The following is a 20,436-nucleotide window of genomic DNA, read 5'->3' on the forward strand; positions in this document are numbered from 1 at the left end:
GGATGACAAAATACTGTCGTCGTATAATTGTCCCTCACTGTCATTAGTATATAAGCTTGTACGGAGTATAATACAAGAAATCAGGCATGGTGGAATTCTCCAATAAATGGAACATAACGGTTATAACAATAATAACCACCTCATTTCCACCCTTCTGCATTTCCTTCAGCTTCTCTTTCTCATCAATTTCTTCCCCAAATCACAAAAAAACCCTTTTGTATGATTATTAATCTTGTTTATATAAATAGGAGCATTAAGAGAATAATGTCATGCTAATTCATATCGCAGCTCGAAATTAGAGGTGACACCCATCATTTATCTTATGTTATGTTCATCGTTATATTGATTAATTGCATTTTTTTGGTTGATTTCATTTACCCAATTGTTTGTTTATCATATATTATATGATTAGGAATTTCATAATGTTTAAGATGGCATGTTTTGAATTGGGGGCTGTGCATTTTTTTAATCTATTCATTCTTGAATGATGTTATCTTTAATATTGTGATACATTTTGTTTCCCATTACCAAGTGGTGGAGCCAGGATTTCACGTTAGCTTGCGAATTACTAATGAAATAAGGTAAACTAGGAAAAAGTTCGAAATTTTAAGTAAAAATCTCAAATGTATCAAAATTCATGGGGTGCGAGTGCCCCTGCTAGCCCCCTAGATCCTCCCATATGGCTTTACCTATGGATTGTGTTGTAGTAGTGTAATTATTGCTATTCATAAAGAAAGTATAGAATTTAGGGAGGAAATGAAGTATTTGTAGCAAAGGAATGGAAAAAAGTTCTCAGCTTTGGATTATGAGGTGATAATTATGATAAATTTAGTTTCTTGGTGTACATCCGACGCCCCCTACCCCGCAATTTGCAGGAGCCATTAACGCATGTTGTTGTTGTTGACACCAATGTTTATTTTAACAGATATGTTTTTAAGAAGATCAACCCAAACGGGACTGGATACATTTTATCCTATTAGACCCGAGTGCCAAGACAGTGTTCCAAAACCACGGTTCAAGCTCAGGGTGAGAACATTTCTTTGACTTACTCCGTCGTATTGTTTTTGGTTTTTTCTTATGACTCGCTGTTTTTTAGTTACGGGTCATGTTTGATAGAATAAACTGAAATGACTCACTCAGTTGGCGGTATTTTTTTCAATTGTAACGTTGGAGTCGTTGGATGTATTTTTTTGATGCCATTTTTTCACTCAGTGTCATCCGAATAGAACCTCTTTGTGTCGTTGTCAGTTTTCACAGGGGTAAGGCAACAGACATCCAAGTCCCTACCCCGTATGTCGCCACCAGCAAGAGCTCTTTAGACTTTTGAGTAATGTTGTCATTTCTGTATTTGACACCTATTGATTATAGCTCTTCTTATCATTTGGTTGCTGTAACTCTGTAAGTCTATCTATTCATTATTGTATATTCATCATTACTGTGTCGTTATTGCCTTTGCACGTTATCATCGCAAACTTGTGCTAAAAACCTTACAGTTGTGCAAAGTGATGGTTAATTACGAAACTGTGATCAATGTTTCTCTATTTCATAACTGTGGAATATGAATAGATATCTGGTAATTAATTTTCCCTGTATGGTGTGTTTTCGTTCCCCTTTTTTTGCAGGCAGGGAAAACTCTTAGTGAAAGAAGGTGGCTTGCTTCATTCTCCCAAGACGGTAATTTGGACATTGCAAGTGCGCTAAGACGGATTCAGCGTGGGGTAAATTGTTTCTGCTTATGTCTTAGTTATTTTCTATTTATCTATTCTTACCTTATCTCTATAGCTGAAAGTTAAACATCTCTTGTAGATTTAAGCTGTTTTTACTTTGCTGTTCTTGCATGGATAAACGTCGCGTGTGAGTGTGACTATGAATTTGGTTGCATGATGAAGTTTAGTCTTTTGTCGCGACGGTTCATTGTTTGAGAGTTATATAAAGTAGTGGTTTTTGGACAACTCAATTGGAAGTCATTGGTGATAATGGGATATGAAAGGCACTTGGGACGTGGGTCTTGTCTTGTGGCCTTTCGAATAATTGTGTAGTTATCGCATACTAATAGAAAGATATGATAGAGTGTTATTATAGGGGAACATACTTGATGCAGATATTAGGAGCAACCAGGATTATTGGAATTTGTCCTATTTTGAATCTAATATGTACTAAATATTTGTTTCCGAGTTAATTGTTTCACTTAAAATGTTAAGACAAAGAGCATCCAAAAGACATAAGACTAGGAAGTCATAGCATTCCCTTTTGACGATATAACTCCCTTTGCTTGGCAATGACTTTTGAAACTAAATTATGCAACGGGTCTAGCTTGTGACAATATTCTGCAACTTCTGACATTTTTCACCTTGCTAAACAACGGGAGACCTAAATCCGTTCTTCTTCGTTTTGAATCCTTCCATTTTCTTTCAAATGCTACCATATTGTTTATTAGTACATATTGGAACGACTTTTCATTGCCAATAGCTAACTTATGGTGGCCTTTCGTTTCCTTATTCTCTCCCCGTTTCAATAGCCTTATCAAAATGAACTGTACGCATCTAGCAAGTTATATTATATGCGAACTTGCTGTTCTATTTACAAATACCTATTCTGTGAAAAATTATAACATGATTATAAAATATTTGTATTCATCACAAAAATGGTCTTTCACAAAAATCTCTTCTAAGCAAAAAAAAGTAGTATATAACTGGAGAAAAATAGAGTCAAAGTGACGTCTTGAAGACTCTGAATGAGAATATTATTTTGGGATGGAGGGCATATATTTTATTTTTAACAAATTCCCATAATTTTCACCTAGATGTTGGGTTATACTTATACCATTCAATTTTGCATCTCTGTTAGGGCGTTCACCCCTCAGTCCGAGGTGCTGTGTGGGAATTTTTGCTGGGCTGTTATGATCCAAATAGCACGTTCGATGACCGCAGTCTGCTCAGGCAACGGCGCAGGTATTGGAAAATGTGCAATTATGCAATTATTATTTATGCAGTGGCGAAGAGATCCTATAACTTAAAAAATCAACTTACATTTGGCTTTCTGGAATAGGAGCGCTTTGTCATTCATTACAGCATAAGGGGTTTTGATGGTGAGATAAAATAGGTTCAAACAAACCTTGCATTTTAAACTTTACCATGTCATGGAGCAAAGATTACTAATGCTTTCTCTTAACAATTTTAAATCATTTGGGAAACTTCGCTATATCTGAATCACCGTTTTTGTTTTTGGTCAATAATATAGGGATAGTAATCTTGATATTGTTAGTCCTTTTTTTAACATTGTCGGTGTCATAGCAGATTATCTGGTCTTTCCGACAGTACTTTCCCTTATAGATCTATTTACCAAATTCACTATGATTATTTTGAGGGTGGACACTCACACCTGGTTTCATATGAGACGGGCTCATAGAGATAGTAATCATGAGATTAACCCATATAATAATTAAAAGTTAAGAGTAAATGGGTTAATGGGTATATATGCAGGGTTATTTGATGGAATAATGGATTAGTCTCGCAATTGGAGGTTGGAGGGTTTTGTTATATCTGTTGTGCTTCCTAATATGAGTATTCCTTAATATAGGGAAAAAACAATGCTTGAAATAGTGTGATATTCTAAGAATTTGTCATTGTGTATAGTATTTTTGCATTAGAGTGAACATGTGGTTGTGCAAACATTTGTATCTGTGTATATTGACAAGATCTGGTATATTATATTGGACTTAGAGAGCAGTATGATGAATGGAAAGCGGAATGTCAGAAGATGGTACCCACTATCGGTAGTGGAAAGTTTCTCACAACACCCATTATAACTGATGAAGGCCAACCAATAGAAAATGCCGAGGGTGCTAATGGTGCAGGATTCCCTGATTCTCTTGATCCTGCTTTACAGAAGAAAGTGATTCAGTGGAAGCAGGTTTTGCCTCAAATAGGTATGTGTAACTTTTCTGGAAGTTTTTTTGTTTTGTTTTGTTTTGTTTGTTACATAATCATGAGATTCAGAAGTAGTAGTTTGTATGTGTTCATGATGCTTGTCACGGAATTTAAGTCGTGACAAGTCCGACACCGGGATATGTACCGTATCCAACATCCATAATTGAGCCGAAGCAACGCAGGACTTGTAAGATACTTTTGGCATCTTAAGTTACATTGATTTACATCTATTGTTAACTTGAATCTGTGCAATTGTGAGAGTCGAGGAAGTGCTTCCCCTTGTCTCTTCTTTCTAAGAACATTTTTGTATGGTCTTTTAACGTCACGAGCTAGTCTTTCTGTTATGCTGCTTTGCTGATTGATTTTGCCTGTTGCAGGTTTGGATGTTGTACGAACAGATCAGGCACTTGTCTTTTATCAAAATGAAATTAATCAGGCAAAACTCTGGAATATTCTTGCTGTATATGCTTGGTTGGATAGTGATATCAGTTATGTTCAAGGTACTTGTTGTTTTCCTCAACACAAGTTCCCCAAGTTAGCTGTTATAGAATGAGAGACACCGAGAGTAGCGCATTATTGTGTGAATATTTTATAAACAGAATCCAACTTGGTTTGAATGTGACGTAAGAATTTCAACCAATCTGTTGTTCAGTTTGATGTAGGATTATGGAATCTGAACTTGTTACTTCAACTTGTGGACAGGGATGAATGACATTTGTTCTCCAATGGTTATACTTCTTGAAAATGAAGCAGATGCCTATTGGTGTTTTGAGCGTGCTATGCGTAGATTGGTAAGAAACCTGAAACCAAGTACTCCGTATGTAGTGAACTGTGTACCTGCTGTAGTCTTTCTTCCCATTGTTTGAAAAGAAGTGAGGGGTTTAAGATGGACATTCTGCCACTGAGTTGTCTGTAGAATTTTTTCTATATTTCAGATTTAGTCAGACAGTCAGTTTTATGCAACGTCAACACTTCAATGTGCTGAAAATGCTCAATGGAATAACAAACTAATTTATGCCTTGGCCTATCATTTGGAATCTGAATATGTTTGTGGGGTATTTTATGATGGCTAATTAATTGGCTTATGTTACATGGACGATTCAATATTTCAATGTGTCCAAGACATTTTGTAATTCATATTAGGCCAATATAATTGTTTCAGAAAATACCCTTTTCCGGCACTTGTAGCAGTCTAATGGCAACTTTATCGACTCATGATAGTTTTCAAATGGATGAGAAACACAAATTTGAGTCGTGACCAGTCGAAGTTAATGTTCTTTCCTTGGTCGAATGGTTTCAGAATAGGTTTATATGCTCTTTGGATTGTTTTTTTGTTCTCTCTTCTCACTTTAGAAGTGCACATCGCCACACGTATCCTTTCAAAATGTGTTCACTTTCTATGCCGTTTGATTGGTAATGATGTTGCCTACTTATTGCATCATCCTATTGTAGGGATATTAATAAAGAAAATTGCCCAAATTAAGCTCGAGGAACAAACTTGAGTTTGAGTTTTCATAGCTTTTGCGCTCAAGATCCGTTTTTAGTTTCCCCTTGTAACTTTTAGCTGACTCTCTTCCGTGTTCTTTGATCATGCATGGACATGGTAGAGGGACAATTTCAAGACAAGTGCAACTTCAATAGGGGTGCAAGCTCGCCTAAGTACACTTTCAGCAATAATCAAAGTCGTCGACCCTAAATTACATGAGCACCTTGGTAGGTTGGTTCTATATTCAAAGAGGGGGATAATTGTTGCGTTGGGTGAACCTGACTGTATTGCGCTATTTTTGGCAGAGGAATTAGATGCAGGGGAGTATTTGTTTGCATTTCGCATGCTGATGGTGCTTTTTCGAAGAGAGTTCTCATTTGTTGATGCTTTGTATCTTTGGGAGGTAAGAAAAAATTGTGATTCAATAACTTTTTAGCTATGTCGATCGGGTATTGGACGTGGTATGTGCCTGGCTATCTGGACTATATTCGAAAAGAATCCTTGATATTGGCTTATTGGGTCCGAGTGTCCAGAATCTAACATGGGTATTTAAGGTTAAAATGAAGTGTTCGAGCAACATTGTTTTTTAGGGTTTGATTTAATATGTCTACAAGTTTATAGATAATCAGACCGAGGTCATTCGTTATTTCTTTGCTCAAACACGAGCTGTTTGCTGAGATCGGCGAATGTGGGATCTTCAGTGATCTAATCTTGGTTGATCATTTTAGTAACTGTACTCGTTAAATAATCTACCTTGGAGTTTAACTTCACTTTTAAAGTCCATTCCAGTTAATGTGGGCCATGGAGTACAACCCCAACACTTTCTTGTTATACGAGACGAGTGCTGCGGATGCAACCACTGCAAACTTGAATGAGAAGATGCTGAAACGCTATGGGAAATTTGAGAGGTACAATGTAAGAACTGGGTGTAAAGACTATCAAAGTGCATTAGCAGTATTCCTTGCTGCAAGCCTCCTTGAAAACAAGCACAAGCGAATCTTAAAGGAAGCCAAAGGTCTAGATGACGTTGTCGAGGTTATTTTCCTCCCTCAGTGTTCTGTTTAAGAAAAACTTTGCTACATTATTCTCACCTATATTCATGAGGTTTTACTTTAGAGTTACTGTGAGTTACCGTAGGACATTCTTACACGGAAATTAACATTATAAGTTTGGTCTCCTGTGTTCCTTCAGATTCTGGGTGATGTAACTGGGAGTATAGATGCTAAAAAAGCATGTAAAGAAGCATTGGAGATTCAGAAAAAGTTTCTTAAAAGGGTGAGTTTCATGCTTGTCTGATTCTTTCTTTGTCAATCCAGTAAACTGCATCGACGAATCATCAACTGTATGACACTTGTGCTCGTTCTCGTTCCAGGCTCAGCAGCCATCATGAGTGCGAATTTATATCTCCAGTTTGCCGGGACAATAAGGCCTCGACGCACTGTGAACCATGTCTTTCTGTTATCAAGCCTTGTTGCAGAAAGAGTACTAGACTGTGCTGCCTGTTACGGAAATTCGCAAGGAATACATCAATGGCAGGAAGACAAATACACACAACTATGAAATTTGTTCTGAAAATTTTGAAGATTAAATTTGTAAGGATATTACCAACTGATATTCAAGGGAAATACAGGATCCATTTTTCATCTGAACATAATATATACTTACATCTGTAATTTTACTTCGCAATATCATAAATCCTAGCCTTTTTCTTTCTCCCCTTTTTTTCCTCCACAGCTCTATGGCTTTTTAGCCTTGATAAAATGCTTCTTGTTAAAAACAAAGTCCGCTGTTTAAAAAAACTTCCCCTTCTTGGATACGCAGAAGCGTGTGTAAGAGGAAATTTCTTGTGCAAAGTGCAGCAAAAGAATAGTTTTGATAATTTGATGATACGAGGCTGAAATGTAGATCCCGAGTTATAGCTTATTTGACACCATTTTTTATTTACGTATTTTTCGTTCCTTACTAATTTTGGTCTTTACATTAGCGACTATGTCAAACGAAAAATCATTGTGAAAGATAGTAGAAAAATTAATATCAGGCTAAACAAGCTGATATCACATAAATATGAGAAAAAGGATAGTACATCACGAGTACTATAGAGTTTGTAAATAATATTTTAGTTTTATGATGCCAAAAATCAATTTTTTTTGAGATTATATGTAATTTTTTTGAGTTATAATGTAACTTTTTGAGATTAACGTTTAAGTAAATAAACTCAAAAACTTTATAATAAAACTCAAAAACTTTATCTTAATGCTCAAAAACTATACCATCTGATGTACTACATCAGATGTATAATCCACTTACTGCATAAATATTTGGCTAAACAAGCATCTCCTACAAAGTCGTGGGATTTATCTTCTATACCGCTCTCTCCTTCAGCCACAAAATGTGTGTACATTCCATGGAAAAAGGTATTTATAACAAATCTAAAAGAAATGATCAGCAGGCCTATTAGCTCAGTTGGTTAGAGCGTCGTGCTAATAACGCGAAGGTCGCAGGTTCGAGACCTGCATAGGCCACTTTTTTTTAAAGTCAACGACCGTCTAAAAACGACATCGTCTCAGTATAAAAATGCATGGCGAAAAAGCTGTTGATTAACACCCTAACTGTCTTTCAGAATTCCCTCTCTTATCTCTGTATTTATTTACGTCTATTTCTTTCAATTCCAGGTAATTCAACTTGTTCTTCTCCTTCCTTATTATTAACATCACTATCACTTGTTTTTTTGCTTCTTAATAACACGTAAATTAAACATATTACGTGCATATTTTTTATTCTAAATACTTACCATCTATTCATATTTCATCTCTACATGATTATTGTCTATCACTTTTCAATTTATCCATTTCGACTCGATAACCATTTCAGGTAATCTACTATATACGGAGTATTGAGGTGTTTTTTCTTTTATTTCTTGATTGTGATTTGTTTTTCAGTCGCCATTTCGATTTAATATGATTGTTTGATAGTACTGATCATTTGTTTCAGCAAGTACATTTTTTTTTCCCTTTACAAAAAGTTTGTGTTTTTGGGGTAAAGTCACTTTGTGCCACATCGACTTGGGTATGAAGTCGCTATACGGCTTAGCGACTTCTTCCCTGTCCTACATGGATCCATTTTCGATAATTTCTTTCAACTTTGCCCCTTTTGTTTGGCCTTGAACACCATTAAACAAAAAAAATCTATTCTTCCAATGTTGAAGGACTCATTTACTTGAAGGCTTATGATTATGATACCCAAGTGTGTAAACTCTTACATTAACATTTTCGAATTTTCCTTATTGCATTATTTGTTCAGCTACCCTGATTGCTTAAATTCAGGGGGTCAGACATATACAACCGAATCACTATGGTTAATTTAATGAATCATTATATCTTGTAAGAATGATCGGATACAAAATGGCAAATTCCGGCCAATATGTAAATTATTATGGATTGTGATGTTGTAGATGAGGTGCATTATTTTTGAGGTTTGGTGCTACAAACTTTGTTAGAAAATTGGATGAAGTGAAGTGAAAGAATGGAAGGAAACGTGTTTACTGATGCATTGGATGCAGTAAAGCATATTAAATCTGAAGAGGGGAATATTCTCACCAAGTCTTTCTTAGATTTGTGCAAACTTCTCTTGCCTCTTATAGGTATACCGTATATGCTCCTCAACTACTAATCTTCACAAATAAATACTAGTATTATTACTCTGTTAACTATTCAAACCAATAATCAATGATTTTGTTCGAAACGACATTTTTAAAAATTACTCCTTTCGTGTCATTCATTTATATTTTTGCTTTTTATTTTTTAAGAGGCGTATTTCAATTAAAATTAAACAAATGATTAGATGATTTGTTTGGTACATGAAAAGACAGCTGAAACCTAACATGTAGCTGAAAAGTTAGCTGGAAATTCAACATTGTTAAAAAATGGTTGATTATACTGAAATTAGCTGACATTGTGTGAAATGACATAAATGTTTGGTAGACTAGTTTTAATCAGGTTTGTGTCGTGTTTTCGTATCGTGTCATTGTTTGCCGACTCTACATATGATAGGAGTATCACTTAGGTCTTAATTAATGTTTGATTTGGTGTTCGGAAAATTGTTAAGGGTAGATGATGCAAGATGTTGCAAAACAATGATTTGAGATTAGTTAACATGTTAAATCAACATATGAAATTTTTTGCCTTCTGCATTATATATCTAACTCGGCCCTTGTCTTTATCTACGCAATTTCAAGCTATACACAAATCGTTTAATGCATATGAAACCTGTGCTCAATCAGTTTAAGTTATGATTTCAGTTCTTTACATACTTGAGTCTCTTACAAATAGATACCGTGATTTCAGACCATTTTGGCCCGTCTATGTCATGCATAAAGGCTGATATTGCGCATCACATTTTGGTAAGTACCATCTATTTGCACTTATGAATCTTGATACAGTCTGTTTTGTCTTGGTGATACATATCGCTTATTCGCTTTCCAGTCTAACTTATTTGTTTTTCTCATTTTTAAGAAATTGGAATCCAAATTTGCTTCAAACCCGTCAAAATACAGTGAATTGTACACCATAACAAGAGAGGAGGTTCAAAGTAATGTAGCTAGGAGTACATCAAGCTGTACAAATGGATTTGTCTGGTTGAACAGGTTTGTGATTGCCATTTATATTATGTAAATAATAAAATGGTCGATAATCCGTCTCTAATCCTTTATCTAATCATATTACAATGTTTCAGGGCTATGGATTTTATGGTTCATTTTTTCAGCAACTTGTTAGAGCATCCTGAATGGTCAATGTCACAGGCTTGTAAAGATTCCTACAAGAAAACCCTTAAGAAATGGCATGGTTGGATTGCTATCTCTACATTCAAGGTATGTAATCGCGCTAATCATACCCTGAAGTAGACCTGTCAAACGGGTCAGTTTTTAAGTCGGTTCATATCTTAACGGGAATTAGGCATTATATGACTAATGGATCAATGTTTTTCTTTTCAAAAAAAGCAGGTGCTTATTAAGCTTGTACCGGAAAGAAAGAAATTTATGGAGTCGGTAGGAATGAGTAGCGAAGTAAATGCTGAGATCGATAAACTATGCAAAATGTTTGCACCAGTGCTTGAAGATAATCATAAGTTCTTGGTAAGTGTCGGGGTTGATGACTTCAAAGCTCCTTGAAGCGAAGATCTTTGCAATAGATGGTCGAGTTTCAGTTACAAATTCAAGCAGTATTTTCAAGATAAGTGATGCCTGCGAACATCTTTGCAATAGATGGTCGAGTTTCCGAGTCAATTACCTTTCATTTGCAACATTGCAAAATTTGTAAATTACATCTGAATATTTATGGAAAATTTACTCTTAAGGTTGATTCCATTGCATGTCGAGAACAAAACTTTTCGATACACACTCCGGCCGGACTGCCAAAATTTTCCCACATCAGCAAAAGCAAAATTTCCGAGATTTCATATGTTTATAAAGAGTCTTTAACTTGCTTGCTTCAATCCGTAACTGGGCTTCTTATATTGGTATACACAAATAACAAATTCTGTACAGTTTGGCAAATAATCTCTTACTTACGAGTTACGAGTTATGACAACCATTCACGTCCAACTCTAAGCTCGGACATGGATGGACTATTCACATTCAAGTCTAGGTCTAGATGTGTATGTACGTTCCATGTTGAAAGTTTTCCTGCACCGTTACATTTTCGTAAAACGGCTATATCTCCCTTGTTTCTTGTCTGTAGGGGGCGTATGACCTACCGTTAGAAGGGTAAGAGGATAAGATATCACCTTCACTTGGAATTACTTCAATATCATGTCTATAACTTAAGTTATGACTATTTAAAGTTGACCGTTACTTAATATCGATTCGTTTGACTTTGATTCGTTTTAAGTCGATTAGTTACATTGACATGATCAATAATTCGACGTTTGATTTCTTTTTAAAAATCAATTCATTTTATGTGATAAGTTTAATAATCATTCACTTAGTAATTCATTGTTTTGATTTTAGAAAAAACTATTCGTTTTCCGTCAATGAGTTTAATGTTTTTCGATTCGTGGATCAAATCTAAGGTTCTTAAATTGTTTGTTATTCGATATTAGTTGTTAGTTTTGATTTGTCTATCAAATTAAATGTCGATAGTTTGATTGAAATGTTTGGGTTGGGATTAGACCTAGCAAACAGATCGGGTCGTGTCGAGTTCGTTTTCGTGTCACATGTAAACGGGTTACGAACCCTTCAACCCAAACTCGACCCAATTAAATTCCGTGTCGTGTTCGTGTCGACCCACTTACATAAATGGGTCATCAAGCCTCAACCCTAACCTGTTAATTTCGTGTCGGGTTCGTCTCGTGTTTTCGTGTTTTGTCTATATTTGGAAAGTGTAAGTATATTTATCATGGAAAATCAAGAAAAATTAGGATTAATTTAGTAAATAGGTCATTCGTGTCGGGTTCGTGTTTAGAGAGCTCAACCCAAACCCGACCCAATTAAATCTCGTGTCGTGTTCGTGTCGACCCACTTACATAAATGGGTCATTAAGGCTCAACCCAAACCCATTAACTTCGTGTCGGGTTCATGTCGTATTTTCGAGTCGTGTCATTGTTTGCCGCCTCTAGTTGGGATGAAAGGTTGTTGGTAGTAATGGCTTGGTAAAGCCAAAAACTCAAATTGAGTTTTGCATTCCTCCCACATCGGTGGGGAGTAGTAAGTTTGTGATATTTATATATCTACTCTCTCCCCAAGTGGATAAGAGTTGGACCAAGGAGGCTTTTGTTGAGAGTATTGGGCATGTGAGTCTGATCCAAACACACACACGCGCGCCGGTCCGGCCCGTCTCGAACAAAATCCTGTCTGAATTGTCGAAATTGGAACCCTTAGACGGTATGAACTACAAAAGATGGTCTCAGAAACTGCTTATGTATTTTGAACAATTAGAAATCGACTATGTTTTATTTTTCGACCCTCCGCCATTTTTACTGCATTGCTAGTGTAGAATCTACCCCACCTTCGTCTAATCTTTGTTAAGTCGAATGAGGAGACTATTAAGAAACATGATAAGGATAACAAAGCGCTAAGTTCCATCTCCTTACTCATATGTCGAATACCCTCTTTGATTTATTTTCGGTCCATAAAACCTGCTAAGACTATATGGGAATTGCTAGAGAAAAATATAAATGACGATGCGGGTAAGAAAAATATGTTGTCGGGCAGTGGCTTGAGTTTCAAATGGTAGATGACAAACCAATTATGGAGCAAGTTCATGTTTATGAGAACTTGTGTGCCGATGTCACTAATGAGGGAATGAAATTAGATGAAATCTTCTTGGCTAATGTTTTGCTAGAAAAGTTTTCCTTTTTCTGGAATGAGTATAGGAACCATTTGAAACATAAGAAGAAAGATTTGTCCCTTCAAGAGCTAGTAGGCCACATGAGGACTGAAGAAGCTAATCGTCTCGAAAGATAAGTCGGTCCAATTGTCTCTTCTCTTACTACTGTCAAAGCCAATCTTGTTGAAACTGGTGGGTCTTCAAAAGAAGATAGGTTCAAGGGTAAGGGAAAGGCTAAAGGCTGGTCGGGGTCAATCCAAGGGTCGAATGCCAAGAAAGCTGGTCAAGGGAAGTTCACCAAACTCGCCTCAAAGATCCGAAACCAAATCGGTTTGCTATGTTTGTGGGAAATCGGGTCACAAAGCTTATCAGTGTCCTCAAAAGAAAGTTCTTCTTTGAAGCTAATGTTCTTGAAAAGGATGATATCATTCTTTCTTTGTAGTGGTTGAGGCTAACTGGTCGCAAATGCTAGTGATTGGATTCGGATACGGGGCTTCAAGGCATCTTTGTGCTAACAAGGATCTCTTTCTTGAATTTGAAGATGTTTTGATGGTGAATGTGTCTACATGGGTAACTCCTCTTCTCTTTGTTATCACCGCAAAGGCAAGATCTTTCTCAAACTAACCTCGGGAAAACTCTTGCTTTAAATAATGTTTTGTATGTTCCTACTTTGCGTCGAAACCTCGTGTCTGGTGTCTTGCTAAACAAAGTCGGAGTGAAACTTGTTTTTGAGGCCGACAAGGTTGTAATGTCGCGCAATGGGGATTTTGTGGGCAAGGGTTATCTCTGTGGGGGTTTATTTGTTTTGAATGTTGATTCTTCTATCATTAATAATAATGCTTCTACTCTCGCTTATATCATTGAGTCTATTGATGTTTGGCATGGTAGATTAGGTCATGTGAATGTTGATTCGATTAAAAAGCTCAAATCTATGTCGCTTATTCCTTCGTTATCTTCAGAAACTCTTGAGAAGTGTCCTAGTTGTGTCGAGGCCAAATTTGCTAAGAAACCTAGTAGACCTGTTACAACTAGACAAACGAGTCTTCTTGAGTTAATTCACACCGACCTAGCTGACTTCAAAAACACCATGAGCAGAGGTGGTAAACATTATTATGTCACTTTTATTGATGATTTTTCTAGATATACCAAAGTATATTTGCTTAGAAATAAAAGTGAAGTTGAGGACATGTTTATAAAGTTCAAAAGTGAGGTAGAAAATCGGCTTGATAGGAAGATTAAAAGAGTCGGTCCGATCGAGGAGGAGAGTATGGCTCGGTTATTTAGTAGATTTTTGTGAGAAAAATGGTTTAATACATGAAAAGAGCCCACCATACTTACCTCAATCGAATGGAGTAGCTGAACGAAAAAATAGAACTTTGAAAGAAATGATGAATGCTATGCTTTTAAGTTCTGGCCTTTCAGATGATATGTGGGGGGAAGCGGTGCTTTCAGCTTGTCATATTCTTAACAGGGTACCTCATAAGAAACTAGACAAGACACCCTATGAGATGTGGAAAGGTTATGCTCCTAACTTAAGTTACCTTAAAGTGTGGGGGTGTTTGGCTAAAGTAGGCTTACCTAGCTTTAGGAGGCCAACCATTGGACCTAAGACTTATGACTGCGTTTTCATCGGTTATGCTCAAAACAGTTCTGCTTATAGGTTCATGTCTTTAAGTGACAGGTCTATATCGAGGCTAGAGATCTTTGAGTTTTTTTGAGCAGGTGTTTCCTTTGAAGAAGGAAACAGTATCACTACCCGATGCTCCTGTTGTTTCTACTGTGCATGTTAACCCTATTGACAGTTCTACGCATGCGAGTACTAGTATTTCTATGGATCATGCAGTTGAACCAAGAAGGAGCAAAAGGCCCAGAGTTGAAAAGAGCTACGGGAGTGATTTCATCAGAACTGATGCTATCAGACTTCACTTATCCAAAACGCAGTGGTATATTTGTGCTTTTGATGAGCTTGTTTCTGCTTTTTTAATAGAAGATGATCCAAAAACATATGATGAGGCTATGAGATCTATAGATGTTTTTTGGAAAGAAGCTATTAAAAATGAACTAGATTCTATTGTTTCTAATCAGACTTGGGAGTTAACTGATTTGCCTAAAGGTAGTAAACCCATTAGTAGCAAATGGATCTTTAAAAAGAAAATGAGACATGATGGAACAATAGAAAGGTTCAAGGCCAGACTTGTGGTGAGGGGGTTTACACAAAAGAAAGATATTGACTATTTTGATACTTACTCACCTGTGACTAAAATTTCCACCATTAGAACTCTTGTTGCTCAAATTTGCTATTCATGATCTTGTAGTACATCAAATGGATGTAAAAACTGCTTTTTTGAATGGTGACCTAAATGAAGAGATCTATATGTTGCAACCCGAGGGGTTTGTGGTCAAGGGTCAAGAGAGTAAGGTGTGTAAACTGAGAAAATCACTATATGGTCTGAAACAAGCACCTAAACAGTGGTATGAGAAATTTCACAACACTTTGATTGATGATGGCTATATAACCAACAATTCTGATTCGTGTGTTTATTCTAAAATGTTTGGGTCATATTGTGTGATTATATGCTTATATGTTGATGACATGTTAATTCTTGGTAATAATTTATTTGTTGTAAATAAAACCAAACAATTTTTGTCATCACGTTTTGAGATGAAAGACTTAGGAGAAGCTGATGTTATCCTTGGAGTTAGAGTTATGAAAACCCCAAGTGGTATATCCCTTAGTCAATCACATTATGTTGAAAAAGTGTTGAAGAAATTTAATAGTTTTGATGTTGCACCTGCTAGAACTCCTTATGATGCTAGTATATCTTTGTGTAAGAACTTGGGTGATAGTGTCTCACAAGAAGAATATGCTAGAATTATAGAAAGTGTGATGTTCCTCATGAACTGTACTCGACCAGACATTGCTTATGCTGTTAGTAGACTGAGTCGATATACACATAACCCCAGTGCCGAGCATTGGAATGCACTTCGTCGTTTACTTAAATACCTAAAAGGAACAATTGATTTGTGTTTGCATTATGGTAAATTTCCTGCTGTTTTAGAAGGATATTGTGATGCAAATTGGGTTGCAGGTAATGATGAAATACATTCCACTAGTGGTTATGTGTTCACCTTGGGTGGAGGAGCTATATCGTGGAAGTCCGCAAAAGCAGGACTTGTATAGCTAGCTCCACCATGGAATCTGAGTTCATTGCTCTTGAGTTGGCGGTGTCAAGAAGCAGATTGGTTGAGGAACCTACTAGCAGACGTGCCTATGTGGGGGGACAGTTGCACCAGTCTCCCTTCTCTCGTGATTGTAAAGCGACTATCGGTGTTGCTAAGAATAATGTCTACAATGGTAAGAAACGACATATTCGGATCAGGCACGGTGTGGTAAAACAACTCCTGAAAAATGGGGTGATTGCCTTGGACTATGTGAAGTCCGAACGCAATCTTGCTGATCCCCTTACTAAGGGGTTAACAAGGAAAGTAGTCCTTGATATGTCGAGGGGAATGGGGCTTAAGTCCTTAAGTCAAGTTTGAGTGTGATACTTGATGGACTCTATAGCTCATTCCTATGGCATTTGATATCCATAGCCAATTCTGGTGGTGCTTTTGAGACGCACTTGATGGATTGTGTTTTCTATAGAGGTTGGACTTTGTCCTTAATAGCTCTTGTGAGAAGTGCTACTGAGAAGCACTTGAGCTACCTTTGGGGGTGTGATGGCCCAGCCACCATCTATGTGTGAATATGTAAATTCTCGCTAGAGCACTCACCTAAACCAAGGTAAACGCATGGCTTAAAAGCGTTGCACTTAGAAATCGCGGAATAAAACAGATTTTTGAGGGTATGATATGTGTTGTGGGGAATTCAACGACCGAAGTCCGACGAGGAATTCAAATCGAAAGATATTCACTTGTTGAAAGTAAGTTGTTGCCTCATTTCACCAATACGTCAATTCAAGTCGAAAGACATTGAACGTTTAAGTATCCAATCCTTCCTTACCCGGAATATCTCTTTAGCTTTCTCTTCGCCATTAGTGGGGGATTGTTGGTAGTAATGGCTTGGTAAAGCCAAAAATTCAAATTGAGTTTTGCATTCCTCCCACATCGGTGGGGAGTAGTAAGTTTGTGATATTTATATATCTACTCTCTCCCCAAGTGGATAAGAGTTGGACCAAGGAGGCTTTTGTTGAGAGTATTGGGCCTGTGAGTCTGATCCAAACACACACACGCGCGCGCGCGCCGGCCCGGCCCGGCCCGGGCTCGGGCTCGGGTTTGGGTAGAGCCCCCGCGGGGCGGGCCAAAGGCCCTCTTTTATTCTCTTTTTGGGCTGTGTGTGTTTTTGGTCTTTGTCCAGGTTCAGTGTATCTGTGACAGTCAAATCTTTTTATGACTATTGATTACGGAGATTAAGGGAGCGTAATTAATCCCTTAATTACGTCTCTTAATTGCTGTGATTTTGTCTGTGTAACAGCTCTATTTTCCCCTATAAATAGAGCTGTTCACTTCACAGAATACACAATAACATACTCTCTTCTCTTTCTCTCTTCTCAAATATGCTCTCCTTCTGTTGCTTCTGAGTGCTTCCGGGTACAGTATCTGTTTGTTCCAAAGCTTTCTTGCTTTAGTGGTCAAGTACGAAAGCTGCAGTGTTAACCTTGGGAAACATACGGCGTGTAGGCGATAACCACCGGAGTCGTGCCGATATTGTTTTCAAGTCAGTGGCTTCATTACCACGGCACTGCTATTCTGTTTCGATAAGTTCTCTTACTGTTTTTCCTTTCCGTCTTTCTCTGTCTTTCTTCCGTTGTTACGATTTTATTCCAACAAAGGTAAATTAGGAAATTCATTACATATTGTCGACGTTATTCAGTAATTTGTTTAAGTCAAGTAGCAGCTTAGCTTTTTTAACATGTAGAAGATGAGAAAGTTGGACTAAAATACAAAGCTTAATATGTTTATAGCAAAAACAGGTTAACAATGCAAAGGAATGTGTTTGAACAAGAATTAAACAATGTAACCAGGATATATATCTTAGCCAAAGCACAGACTTAAGATTAGAGGCTATCCCAACATACAGCAAAGGACGACTGCTGAAACCTCCACCACTTAGCAAATAAAAGAGGGTTTACTCAAGCACACAACCAAGAGTAGGGTTTAGAGAAATAAAGGTTTCAATTTTCATTCAACATAATCTGTGTTACAACTTCTTGCTCCTTGGTTTATATAAACTAAGAATTTACACCTTGTGCGTATAAGTAGCATCTAAGGGCCACAAATGGCTCATAAAAGAGTACAAATAAATATTTATAATATCTTACACAAACTGGAATAACAACAAGCCTAAAACTGAAAAGCATAAAGCATAAAACATTCTGCCTTATTTGCCAAGCTCTTGGATTATTTATGAAAGGCTGGACTTGTTAGCTGTCATAATCTAAACCCCAACTGAAGTAGAAAGCGACCAAAAAGGCTTCTAATAAGTCTCCTTGAGCTTGCTTGGCCAAAAGAGGAAAGATGAAAGTGGCATTCTAGACTCTCTAAACAGGCTTCCTTTTATGAGCAACGATGTTATTCCTTAAACTAACTTTTTAATCTTTGGGATTTGGCTCCAAAGATCCAGACAAAGTTGCTCTAACGACTCAAAAGTACTCAGATTAGGCATTGGTTTCATGACGTAGGGGCTTGTAGAGGTTCTAGACCTTGTATTAGCAGAAGGACCAAAATCGGATAGAATTGAGTTAGTTTGGTTAACTCCTATTGCAAAAGTGGTCATCAAGAGTGGATAAAATTAGAATATGATATGTCTGTATAGGAGGAGGCCATAGAGAGAGTAGAGATGGTTGAGTCGGGAAAGAAGGAGAGACTTTGGTTGGGAAAGATGGAAGGTGGTTATGGAGCGAGGGAGAGAGGGAGGAGAATAGAGATGAGTAGATGGTTGAGATAGGTATAGGAAGGGGGTTGTTAAGATCACAAATAGTATCCTACAACCAGTTGTATAGTAGGATTGTATAACCGCTTCAAAGTTATTGAACTCTTACACATAGTTGTTGAGCTATTTTACAAGTTATTGAGCTATTTTACAAAGTTATTGAGCTTAAAAATTATTCTGTTAAGCTCAATAACTTTGTTAAATAGCTCGATAATTTTGTTAGTAGAACTCAATAACTTTATAACAAAGCTCAATTACATTAAATAAGTTGTATATACAACCAGTTATATAATACACTAGGTTTGGTGCCCGGCTTCGCCCGGGCTACCTCTATGTACCGTTAAATTTTATTTTCAATGAAATAAACTATGTTGGAGTTGTCTAACTCACACGTTTACTATTTGTAATATATTTTTTTACGGCATATCTTGTAATTATGATGAAATGTAAAATTATTTTCAAATTATGACACACATTCACTACCCCGCTATTAATATTATTACTTTCACAACATTCTTTTTTAATATCATTACGTTCACTACTCCCGTGGTTACTATTGTTTCTTTTACTAATTCCTCTATTTTTTTGAATGTTAAATTCATTATTCCCGTTAATTTTATCCGGCCTATATTTAAATAAATAAAATATTTCAGTGAGTCGATTGGTTATTTAATTGTTCATACTTTTTCTCATTGTTATCACTGTTACTTTCACTACATTCGTAGTTACTTTCACTACTCTCACTATCATTATTATAACTGTCACTACTCCCACATTAATACCGTTAATTTTATTAATCTCGTTGCTGCTACTATTATTTTTACTACATTTAATTTAATGTATAATTCTATGATGATACTAATTAATTCCATAAGTGAGGCATGTTAATTTTAAGGAAAATCACTATATTCTTGTGTTTTCTAAATTTAATTACTTTAATTTAATGTAATTTCCATAAATATTCTTCATCAAGGCATCTTTATATTATACTTTTAACCAAAACTATATAATATTTACATTGAAGTCCCTTTATCAGGTCCATCACACGGTGCTATCGATTTAAAACTATATAGTATAATTAATTTGTATAGATTTCTTTAATTACATTGAAGTCCCTTGGTTTCTGGAATTAATATATAGTATTGATTAATTGTGTTAAGATTGGTCGGAGAAGATGAAGAAGCGGTTAGTTTAGTGTACTTCCTTCGTCCCACTTTTATTATTCTACTTTCCTTTTTGAGAATGATTTAATAAATAGCATAAAATTACTACCCTATTCCTTTAATTAAGAACAAGAGGGATAATATAATGTTGATAGGGTGAATGATAGTTAAAAACTTAGGGGTATTAGTGGTAGTTTATTAATTACTAATTTATCATACTAAATTAAAAAAGGGGATAATAAAAATGGAATGGAGGGAGTAATATAATTGAATTAAATGATTAAGGAGAAAAATAAGGTCTTAAACATAAAAAATTAGGTATATCAAAAACCATATTTATTTATTTTATTTATCTTTTTTATGCCTTTATTTTACAATATTTAATACCTATTATGTACTTTTAGGTCATTTAATACAAAAATCAGATATATCTTTAGCTAGTATCCAAACATTTTGTTTATGACAAATTCACTTACGAATAATTTATTTATATTTTTTTTCTTACCGTTTAACGTAAGATTTATCTCTGCTTCATACTATTTAAACATTTTAAATTTTGGTTAGTTTTTTTTTTTTTTTTTTTTTTTTTTGAAATTTTTGAAAT

The 20,436-nt window shown here is 36.1% G+C and overlaps 2 protein-coding genes and 1 non-coding gene across 4 annotated transcripts; all 3 read left to right on the forward strand.

The window, feature by feature from the left end:
• The first annotated feature begins 98 nt into the window (after window positions 1–98).
• Window positions 99–7,076, forward strand: LOC141591831 (uncharacterized). Of its 2 annotated transcripts, XM_074412315.1 has the most exons (12): window positions 99–301; window positions 926–1,026; window positions 1,623–1,718; window positions 2,848–2,951; window positions 3,723–3,928; window positions 4,307–4,429; window positions 4,632–4,720; window positions 5,537–5,642; window positions 5,721–5,818; window positions 6,205–6,450; window positions 6,607–6,690; window positions 6,788–7,076. In XM_074412315.1, the coding sequence occupies exons 2-12, from the start codon at window positions 928–930 to the stop codon at window positions 6,803–6,805; spliced, it is 1,269 nt and encodes a 422-aa protein (XP_074268416.1). In that variant the 5' UTR covers window positions 99–301; window positions 926–927; the 3' UTR covers window positions 6,806–7,076. The 2 variants fall into 2 exon arrangements, with proteins under 2 accessions (XP_074268416.1, XP_074268415.1); XM_074412314.1 differs by lacking the exon at window positions 6,788–7,076 and having other exon boundaries at window positions 6,607–6,711.
• A 787-nt stretch (window positions 7,077–7,863) lies between these two features.
• On the forward strand, window positions 7,864–7,937 carry TRNAI-AAU (transfer RNA isoleucine (anticodon AAU)). Its single transcript has one exon. It is a non-coding gene; the product is annotated as a tRNA-Ile (tRNA).
• Window positions 7,938–8,903: 966 nt separating this feature from the next.
• Window positions 8,904–10,840, forward strand: LOC141590916 (glycolipid transfer protein 1-like). The gene is made up of 5 exons (XM_074411428.1): window positions 8,904–9,055; window positions 9,759–9,814; window positions 9,927–10,057; window positions 10,147–10,282; window positions 10,415–10,840. The coding sequence occupies exons 1-5, from the start codon at window positions 8,938–8,940 to the stop codon at window positions 10,580–10,582; spliced, it is 609 nt and encodes a 202-aa protein (XP_074267529.1). The 5' UTR covers window positions 8,904–8,937; the 3' UTR covers window positions 10,583–10,840.
• The last annotated feature ends 9,596 nt before the right edge of the window (window positions 10,841–20,436 follow it).

The sequence above is a fragment of the Silene latifolia genome, chromosome 7 (assembly GCF_048544455.1).
Source record: "Silene latifolia isolate original U9 population chromosome 7, ASM4854445v1, whole genome shotgun sequence".
Lineage (NCBI taxonomy): Eukaryota > Viridiplantae > Streptophyta > Magnoliopsida > Caryophyllales > Caryophyllaceae > Silene > Silene latifolia.

What these genes read in the sequence shown, in the direction of transcription:
- LOC141590916 (XM_074411428.1), top strand. Translation starts at nt 8,938, where the DNA reads ATGGAAGGAAACGTGTTTACTGATGCATTGGATGCAGTAAAGCATATT. An exon ending in ACTTCTCTTGCCTCTTATAG is followed by an intron (nt 9,056 to 9,758) that starts GTATACCGTATA and finishes CCGTGATTTCAG; the next exon opens with ACCATTTTGGCCCGTCTATG. An exon ending in GGATTTGTCTGGTTGAACAG is followed by an intron (nt 10,058 to 10,146) that starts GTTTGTGATTGC and finishes ACAATGTTTCAG; the next exon opens with GGCTATGGATTTTATGGTTC.
- LOC141591831 (XM_074412314.1), top strand. Translation starts at nt 928, where the DNA reads ATGTTTTTAAGAAGATCAACCCAAACGGGACTGGATACATTTTATCCT. An exon ending in AACCACGGTTCAAGCTCAGG is followed by an intron (nt 1,027 to 1,622) that starts GTGAGAACATTT and finishes CTTTTTTTGCAG; the next exon opens with GCAGGGAAAACTCTTAGTGA. An exon ending in TGATATCAGTTATGTTCAAG is followed by an intron (nt 4,430 to 4,631) that starts GTACTTGTTGTT and finishes ACTTGTGGACAG; the next exon opens with GGATGAATGACATTTGTTCT.